The following is a 10,295-nucleotide window of genomic DNA, read 5'->3' on the forward strand; positions in this document are numbered from 1 at the left end:
TACTTATCTCTAAATTTCGACTTACTAACTCGAAATTTCGACTTACTAACTCGAAATTTGGAGTTACTTATCTCGAAATTTCGAGTTACTAACTCGAAATTTCAACTTAGTAACTCGAAATTTCGACTGAGTTATTCGAAATTTCGACTGAGTTATTCGAAATTACGACTTACATTGCACGACTTTCATTGGTTGTCGGTGAAAGCAGGGATTGAATTCAAGATACTTTCTTTCGTGTGAAGCTGTTGCACATTGACAGAGCACCTTTAACATTTATTTAACAGAACCATTTAATAGGGTCAAATTCTCCACACATACAGAACATATCCTTCGCTTTTTGTGGAGGGAGTGGGGGGGGGGGGGGCCTGTAAAATCACACTTTCCACATTTCCGTGTTAACCGGATGTTTCTTTTTCTTAAGCACACATACAACCATCATGTGGAGAAACAACAAGTCCAAAACCTACCCTGTTGTAAACTGTGCAATATCATGTGTTAAATAAGTTTTAAATGGCGTGTATACGCCAGTTAGTCTGTCACGTTTCTTTATACTAATAATGTTTTTCTAACATTATTCATTATTTACTAATACTTTGATTCATATTGTGTTGATAAAAGTTGATAAAAGTGATACTTGTTGTCATATATATGTTGGGTTTAATATAAAAGCATCCGATTTTACAAGAAAGGCTCAGAAGAAGTCGGTCCAACAATTTTTACAAAGGCCTCAACACGCCCTATTTTGGTCACGCCGCGATACTTTCCTAAGATGTCCCACACTTGAAGTATAGGATCGTTTTTTTTAAAGGGATGAGAAGAATATGATTAGCGAAAAGATATGTTCGAACAGATGGGATACAATACAACGTGTGAAGAACGCCTGAACGTACAAATTAAAACAAGCCTTGTGTTTTTTTTAGGTCGGATGTGTACATGCCATTACCAAGTTTAAGTTAAATTTCAATAGTTTTTGTCCAGGCACCCGTTTCTCCATCTCCATCGTTCAAAGGCACTGCCTACTATATCTTATACCATCTAACTTTGACCATTCTTGTAATGTTAATCAGTCGAAATTTCGAGTTACTAAGTCGAAATTTCGAGATAAGTAACTCGAAATTTCGAGTTAGCAAGTCGAAATTTCGAGTTACTAAGTCGAAATTTCGGGTTAGTAAGACAAAATTTCGAGTTACTAACTCGAAATTTCGAGATAAGTAACTCGAAATTTCGAGATAAGTAACTCGAAATTTCGAGTTACTAAGTCGAAATTTCAAGATAAGTAACTCGAAATTTCGAGTTAGTAACTCGAAATTTCAGATAAGTAACTCGAAATTTCGAGTTAGTAAGTCGAAATTTCGAGATAAGTAAGTCGAAATTTCGAGTTAGTAACTCGAAATTTCGAGTTAATAAAAAACATACACCTGGCACTAATGCTCTTCCGTAAATAACACACATAAAACATTTTTTATTAAACTGTACGAACGTAATTTTTTCTTAAGACATGCTAATGATCATATTAAAATGCAGATACTTTTTTTCAGAAAGAAAGACGTACAGAATGGCAAAACAGGTAAAATTAACAATTGATTACTCATTGATAATTAATAAAACACATATTGATATTTAAAGTCAGGACAAATTTTGATGTACATTTTATATTAAGCATGTAAAGTCCAATGTTCAAAGCAATTTCGAGACCTTTATAGAAACTTATATATCGAATGCATAGATATGAGGAAATACGTGCATATCTATATCGGTATTCTCTTTGTGCATTTGCTTAAACGGAACCCTTTTTGCACATACACATGTCATATTCTGCTGACAAAACGTAGGCGACATACAGCAGTCTAGTAAATATTTAATCTTCTGAGAAAAGGTGGTAGGTCAAGAAGCAAAGAAGTATAACTCGGAACACTAGTATATATAAACCATGTCGTTCTTAGGAATTTGTCCATTCTTCAATTATTTCAATGCAGATCCACAATTGGCTATATAAAAATGCGATGTTTCGCCACACCCACTGCCTCGGCATGTTCTAACCTCAATTATGACTCACTGATATGATTTTCCATAATATACTTCTTTTGCACTCGAACACCATCTTTATCAGTAGAATGAACATTTACTAAATTGAAATGTATGTGGCATTCTTATTTACAACAAGGAATGACCTGCGTATGTGCAAAAAGGGTGCCGTTTTAGTACATTTCGCAAAGAGGATACTAATAGTCACCAGGCCTCTACATAAAGGATGGTCCGTTGGTCCGAGACCACCTGCTTTTGGCACGGCCCGCCATTGGTCTGTCAGACCACTTGAATTTTCTGGATAGTGAGACACATAGTGGAGAATGGTGATTTTGTAAAACAATGTTATATACTTGGTGTTTAAAATCATTTGTCCTTTTTACATGTATATGGTTCATTAATCTGTATAGTTAAAGCATTTCTTGAGCATCAATTTCTTTCATTTTTAGTTGCTAAAATTTTGTTTATGCAAATAAAAGTAATATTAATTTAGGTAGAAAATTCATATTGGATAATCTTGAATTTCAGATATGTGCAAACGAATGGAAATGGAAAAAAATCTAGTAATTCTTGGTTACTTATGTTTGTTTTAGCAATAAGAGATCCATTTCCTCCACAGTTAAATTAACTTAAAAGGAAAAGATATCTTATGCCAAAATAAATACCAACAAACAAAGGGCTTTTTGTCCCCCCCCCTCATTTTTGGGCCTCAATCAGTGAAAAAATGCCCTATTTAGGCCCCAAACACTGTTTTTCGTTTGAGAAATGTTGTTAAAAAAGTGACCAATTTCTCGGTGCCGCCCACATCCAAATGTTACATCAGGGGGTTGCCACATCCCCTTCTGTTTTGGTGGGGTTTGAAGGGGGCGGTAGTCTCCCTCATCGCCAAGAAAATTTGACCATGTGACAGGCTAAAGATAGAATTTTAACAAGGCAATAGATTGTAATATTGAAATTGATTTGCTACACTGATAGAACATCAAAAGATATATTTTATGTTCAAATTTGCCATCCGACTACGTTTATTTTTTAATTGGCGGGTTAGGGTTTGAATCACCTTTTGTGATAGCTCTAGTTTAAGGCGTTGATGTTAACGCGTTTTAATTGTATTGTCTTTATGTACTTTTATTATCATTTGCTTTACATAGATAATCAATCAGTCGTATATTGAGCTTTGAAGTGGAAAACAAGGAAACTAGAAAAAATTGTACTATGATAACAATATATTCATACTTATCATTGCAGAACCAGAAATTATTGGAACTTGTTGACTGCAATCTGTCTATACTAGAGGGAAATGAAAATAAACAGGTATGTAAACTTGATTTTAAGAAACTTCATCTTTAAAGCTTTATTTTACATTAAATTGAAGTCTGATATTGCAAAGAAAATGAATTGGATGGGGAAATGACATTTGACGTGAATGATACAATAATTAAGAAACACCCCATAAACCAACTTTAAAACAATGAGAGTAACACTAATATTTTTTATATAGAACTGTTGCAACAAATGACACATTTAGTATGAATGTAAAAATAGTGTAATTAATGTACGTACTTCATTTTTTTCAAATCTAAGAAAAGCATATGTTAGTGTTCATCCGTGCTGTTCTACAGAAAATAGAAACTTCGACGGTAGCAATAGCGACAAGAGAATGTTTCTTATCTCTGTAGAAAAGTTAAGGATGAATACTAGCATACTTAAGGTCAAGCTTATTTTTGCTTCATTTATATTCACTTTATTACGTCAAGACTATTTTTTACAAACGTCCTATGTAAAAAAGAAGGCGACTGTGAACGGATTTTGATATTATAGTATCTACTTTTGCTTTTCTATGAAAATTAACAAATAAATAAAAAATATGCCTAAATAAATATATAAAGACTGTCAAACTTTTTTTATCAGCTGAGCGGACCGATAACATTCTGAAGGATATTTATAGGAATTCCTGTGTGTCAAGCCGGTTATTATATAGTCATTAAAGTAAAATATGAAAATGAAAGCAAATATGGCAGAATCTAAATATTATTTTAATTCCTACATGTACTTCAACATTTATTCTTAGATGAGCATAATGCCAATCTGAGCACAGATTCGTTATGCTTAAAATATCGGTCCTTTCTTTCTGAAATGCTTCTTACAAAAATTAACTAAAAGTTTCAGTTTCTTAACTTATTCTATTTAAAATAAATTTTCTTATTTTATTATAAATTGCCTTCCATTTTATTTAGTTCCGCCCATTGTTTTCTCGTTTAGGGCATACGCTTTTTATTACTTGGGGACCATACGCCGCTTTTCATGGAATGGCACGGAAGTGTCACATTGAAGGTTTAATGATAACTGCCGTATGAACACATCTGCGGATGTTTCTAAATTCAAAACTTCATCATTTCATGTTTAAATGTTGAATTCTGCTTAAGCCGGTGCTAGGGGGCGTGGACGGTAGTTTGCACTTGACAGTACCGTCCACGAACAGGCTCAATCAAACCGAGCCTGCACTATTTTCAATTTTGGCGTGTTGGGCTTTCTTTAGGGATTCTTATTTTCTCTATTTTTACACTAATACGATTATGTAAGGAGAATGACTTGCTTTGATGTTATCTAATCTCAGGAAGGATTTAGTGATAAAATAAAACCATAACCAATTGCAAAGCTACTGAGGCAGATCAGCACGTCTGACAATATCCTTAGTTGGATATCTAGCACGGAATTGATTTGTTAACACTCTTTAGGTATTTTTATCTTTTTCTATCTCAAAAATCATATATACATTAAACAACAATTTCTAATCATTTTTAACATCCACAACAAACACGCAAAATTTATTAACCACTTATACAAAATATTTTTCACGTATAAGTATTTTATACGACTACCAAATATAATGCAATCCCCAAAACACTTTAACCCTTATCGATTAAGATCACCAGAATTAAATTCAACCAACGTCAGCAAGTTAACAAAACTCCCTTCAAAACAACAATATTCTCTTCTCTAAAAACAATAAAAGCAAAAACTTTGAGAGTGCCTTCTTTTAACTGATGTAAATTTCATCAAAATCTCGCATGATCATAAAATATTTGCTGTCTTAACGATTTTATATTTACAAGATGTTTAGAAATAACTGATGATATTTACACTACACCTCAAACAATGTTCAGCTGTAGAGAAAGATTTACTCGTTGAAAAAAGTATTAACATGTACTGTACACATGTATGATTGATTATTCTGACAGATTATTCTTCGTTTCGTTTTAGTGATTTATGATATTATTGTAAGGAACCATTCAATTTTAACTGTGTTATTAGCTGCACTCCTTTATTAACATTATTCAGCTACAAGCCCAAATTAAAGCATGAAAGTATTTCTAGTTATGGCAGATATAAAGGTCACAAATGAAGGGCTTCAAAAAGTGTGACATGATCGAAAACACGTCAACATAAACTCAGCATCTAGTATACCTTTCGCCAACCAGAAACAAAGAAAGACAAAAGACAATTACATCCAAAAATATCATTTTCTGTAACTGTTTTAGACTTCAAACTGGAAGTTTGAACATTTTTTTGCATGCTATTGATATAATCCGCACAGAGTATTCGGTATAACAAACATTAAATCGATAAATATATTTTTAGCCTTTGTTGTGGTGCATGTGTCATGTGTATTTGATAAAATTGTAAGATTTAGGTATCATTTTGGAATTTAGACTATCTACATGTGTATTGTATAATGTATTTCAAAGATGACTGGGAGAGATGCATCTAGCATTAGAGAAAGGTATTTTGATAAAGAAGGTCATCTGAATGAAAATGCCTTAGCGAAATTGAAAGCAAATACAAAAGTAAGTTCATTTTATTTTCGGCGGGTCTTTTATGTACATCATATAAAATTATAAAATGTTAATACTGAACCATTGGATTAAATTCGGAGATCATTTATTGGAAAAATCGATTTCATAATTGGACTGCGCAACACACATCAATTATATATTTGTATAATGGTGTTTCCTATTTGAATGTATGTGAATGTCCTCATCTCTTTAAAATTAGTAAAATAAGGAAGTGGAGTACGAAATACACAACTTCATGCTTACATGTAACAGATAAACATAATTAAATATATTTTATAAAGATGTATTAATTACCGCATACTAAGATGTTTGCTTCCACAAATTTCTCTTTAGTTTCTTCCGACTGCAGAGAAAGAAGACCATCTAAGAATAAGTTTACTTCTTGTATTCAGTAAAAATAATGCTTTTTAGCAACTGATAATGTGTACAAATAATTACAGTTTTTGTTAAGCGCTGCTATCATGCTTTTCATGCATAATAAACTCGAAAATAACCTATACAAAATTAACAACGTTTACTTATGACATTTGTTTTATTTAATAATGCTTTTGTTTCTTTTCACTTTAATAATGCAGTGTGAATTTTACTTCAGGAAATGAATAACATCCTTCAAGGAAATATCCCTACGCCGGAAAATAGCAAATCATCGAGTACGTTTAACGTTTTTATAGTTATATAACAAGATATCAACGACATCTATTATAAATCATTTATCTTTATTCTCAAATTTACAAAATTTGAACGCAAATGACTTTTTTTTTTACCTGATTTTTGATGTAGGTGTTTATCACTTCTTTATTCAACAGCTACAACCAAAGGTGTGATGAAATGTCAGCTGTATATTCCTGAAAAGTTAAATCATACTTCAGCAAATGCGTTTGGTAATTGTTTTATAAGGACGCTAAAGGATGCATCCATAAAATGTCAAGAGGCAAACATTTCCTCGCTTTCGAAAGAATTGCCATTACTTGTAACTTGCCCTTTGACTGGTCGGTTGAACCCTTGTGTTGAGCACGCACTACAAGGTTTCAAATGTAAGTTTACGGATTTTTGATAGAGTAATTAAAAGTTATAATAAATGATCCGGTTTTATATGATTAATTAATAGTTTGTACATATATAGGTTTTGCATAAGTATAGGGTTTGCATAAGTAATCTGACTTGAATTCAGTTATTTGTCAGGAAAACCTGGGGTAAAAAATGAAATTACTGCCATATTGATGTTTCATATCATATGTTGTTGAAACTTTCCTGCTGAACCATTCATGTGTTTTCATTGAATGGTATGTTCGAAATTCTAATTAATTAAACACTTATATAAAAGGAATTAGATCCATTCTTTTTATGTAGCGCTAAGTGGCCATTGTTGTTCTATTTAATCGTAGCTAATTTGAACACTTAAAAATTCTATTCTTACACGTTTTAAAATATTGTCATATAAAACAGACATATCGATCGAGTGTGTAATATGCAAAATACATAAAAACGAATGCTAATATACAACATTTCAGATATGGCGTTCATAATAAAATTGCCTCATTAAAAGTTTCACCGTAAATAAAAATATTTCTATAAGAATGCCAATTCGAAATGATCATCTTTCTTTAGTTTTAGCATGATTGTTGGTTATTACAATTTCCTATTACAGTTAAGACTGCCTGAGCGACCCCCAGATTTCAACGACTCCCTGTCTTATCCGATTTTGTTTCAGTCCTCCAAACGTATTTCCCTATATAAATGGTCTGAATTATCCCTGTCATATGAGACAAGCATCCCTAATTGTCTGATCCCAATGCATTGCTTTGTCTGCTTTAAACGACTTTCACACCTTATATTGTCCGTTTATCAGATAGATAATGCCTGTTTTAACACCCGAGGGCCTAAATAATGCTTGTAATTAAATATTGTATATTTCCTGCTGTTTCTTGTCCATCATATTTTTGTTTAAAATCGTTAAACAGTTCTATACAGTTTTATACCACAAAACTAAGCTACCTCGTTTCTATCAGTTCCTAGGTTATTGATCACTTTTATGCAATACTAGCTACAGCTTTTTGCCTATTATTTTTCTAGAAAGGGTTTAAAAAAGTGTTCAATAAGGTGGTACTGTTAACATTGCAATCAAATATACTGAATGTTTCTTTTTTATTTTCAGGGAAAATGCCATATAAAGTAATCATTATTAATCTTGGGACAGAAACGTCTTTGCCAGAGTTACCGTCAAGCATAAAAATTGAACCAAAGCCTGCTTATCAGAACGCTGAGTTCATCGATATGGCCTATAACGATGACAATGGAATATACGACTGTCCCATGAATAACGAAGCGTTGTTAAAAATAAAACAGTTTTTAGAAAGCAAAACCGCATGAATTAACAGATACTTTCATTTCAACGTAATCAAAGTTCAGTTAAATGTTTACACAAATGGCATATAAATGCACAACCTGTAGTTGTGATATAAGGTTATATAGTAATTATTTGGACCTTATGAAATTTGACAGCAAAATTGTTTTTGTCATTTTAATTGTTGTGAAAGTTAATGTTTTTGTCAGTAGGAAACTGCGTGAATAAGTTCAAGCCAATTAATTAACTAATTCCAGATACGACAACCTTAAATAACAAATCATTAAGTTTGGTGACGTAAATTATCATTATTTTCAATATTTTAAAGATGATTCGGCAAAATATAAAAAAACTCTTCAAATATTTGATCGTTTTATTCTTTATTCTTTCTTTAAACGAAGAATCAGCATACGTGTGAGGAAGCTATCCAGCAAGTATACGGAACGTAGGTGATTCAAATCAGGTGTCCGTTCGTACCTGAAATAATGCATCGAAGTGCACCTTAGGTTTCACCATCAGTAACGCACAAAAGTCGCCATGTATTTAAGAATGTTGGCACGACGTAAACCCTACCCCCTTATGATGAGTGTTTGGTAAGGTCTGTATTGTTCGACCCTCGAAAATTTACTTTGTCCAATTTCATTGTGTTTAGAAATGAATCCTGTTTCATTACATCTCTCATACCAGAATTTAAGTATCAGTTTTAAGCCGTTGTGAACTTGTGAAGCTTCATGCTTACTTAAAGATTTAGGAAAAATAAGCCAGCCAGTGTCATTTCGGATGCATACAATTTTTTATATTTCAATATTATGTTTTCTAAAATTCATTATTGTTGTTGTAGTCTTCCAAATCATTTCGTACATGCCGTGAACATTTATGGATAACTCTATTTCATTTTTATTGTTTATATTTAGAGAACTGATCGTAATGTTTAAATGTTGTGTGTAAAATATTTTTAAAGTTCTTGTAAATGAATGTTTTTAGGGGTTTTTTTGTAAACGTTTTGTACTTACATTTTGATAAACATTTATTTGTTTCATCCATCAAACACTTTCAATGACCTGATGCTTAACGATAAAAATATAATCTCTAGTATGTGTTCGTGGTGTTATTTTTGATAAATTACTGTAACCTACTTAGAAGTAAAAAGCGCATATTAGAATATCGAAGGGAATAAAAAAGTAGGTAAAATTTGTACATGAACATGACAAACATGGTTTAAACTGATTTTTCATATCTGACATGTCTGACGATACGGATAGAGAAAAAGTTGGCCTATCAACACATTTAAATTTTTCCATAATCCGTGATTCTTTCAACAACAACGTACAAAATAAACGGTTTTGAAACACAAGTCTTATATTGAAAGAAGTTATATTAAATTCACTGTCATTTTATCACAGTCTGTTTGTGTAGCTATTGCCTGTTTTGTGTCTTATTAGAATAGACAAAAGCTACAAGATATTCACATTTAAAAGTAGTATCGAATCCTGTTCTCACCATTGACTTTTGACATAAGGCAAACAAAAAACTAGCAATTAAGCTTAACATGAAATTTATAACGAAAAGAAGAGTCAAAGATATATGGAAGTTTCGGATATTTTGTATGGAAATTACATGCCAAATTTCTAGTTCTCGTGTATCTCCTAGATCGTCCTAGAACCGGTATATTAACCGTTTCTTTTAAGAGAATATTAGGGTGCAATATATGCTCATTTGTTTTACGATAACAAAATAAAATAGTAAAATAATAAAACTGACATCAATACCTAAGCTGTTAAGAAATCCCCCCCCCCCCGTAAATAAGTATGTTATATGTATAATAATAAAATCACGTCGTCCTTCTATCCGTCCGCCACAACTTAAAAATTCAATATCAAAATCTGAGTTATTAATGTTTGTCTTCTTAAGGCAAGCTTTTCAAAAAAGAATATTGGCATTTCACAATACGGATGTATTTAACAGCTCTGTGCATTAATGTTTATTTGGGGGCGTCCGTGGCCGAGTGGTTAAAGTCGTTGACTTCAAACCACTTGCCCCTCACCATTGTGGGTTCAAATCCCGACTGGGAC

At 32.2% G+C, this 10,295-nt stretch overlaps 1 protein-coding gene across 1 annotated transcript; it reads left to right on the top strand.

Moving 5' to 3' along the window:
* The first annotated feature begins 1,548 nt into the window (after nt 1–1,548).
* Nucleotides 1,549–8,817, top strand: LOC132724660 (uncharacterized). Its single transcript, XM_060709593.1, has 6 exons — nt 1,549–1,567; nt 3,271–3,336; nt 5,772–5,870; nt 6,472–6,529; nt 6,686–6,913; nt 8,035–8,817. Exons 1-6 carry the CDS (start codon nt 1,556–1,558, stop codon nt 8,247–8,249), a joined length of 678 nt encoding a protein of 225 aa, XP_060565576.1. The 5' UTR covers nt 1,549–1,555; the 3' UTR covers nt 8,250–8,817.
* Nucleotides 8,818–10,295: the final 1,478 nt, after the last annotated feature.

The sequence above is a fragment of the Ruditapes philippinarum genome, unplaced genomic scaffold, assembly GCF_026571515.1.
Source record: "Ruditapes philippinarum isolate M1 unplaced genomic scaffold, ASM2657151v2 ctg3227_1_1_1_1, whole genome shotgun sequence".
Classification (NCBI taxonomy): Eukaryota; Metazoa; Mollusca; class Bivalvia; order Venerida; family Veneridae; genus Ruditapes; species Ruditapes philippinarum.

What these genes read in the sequence shown, in the direction of transcription:
- LOC132724660 (XM_060709593.1), top strand. An exon ending in GGAAAATAGCAAATCATCGA is followed by an intron (nt 6,530 to 6,685) that starts GTACGTTTAACG and finishes TTTATTCAACAG; the next exon opens with CTACAACCAAAGGTGTGATG. An exon ending in CGCACTACAAGGTTTCAAAT is followed by an intron (nt 6,914 to 8,034) that starts GTAAGTTTACGG and finishes TTTTATTTTCAG; the next exon opens with GGAAAATGCCATATAAAGTA.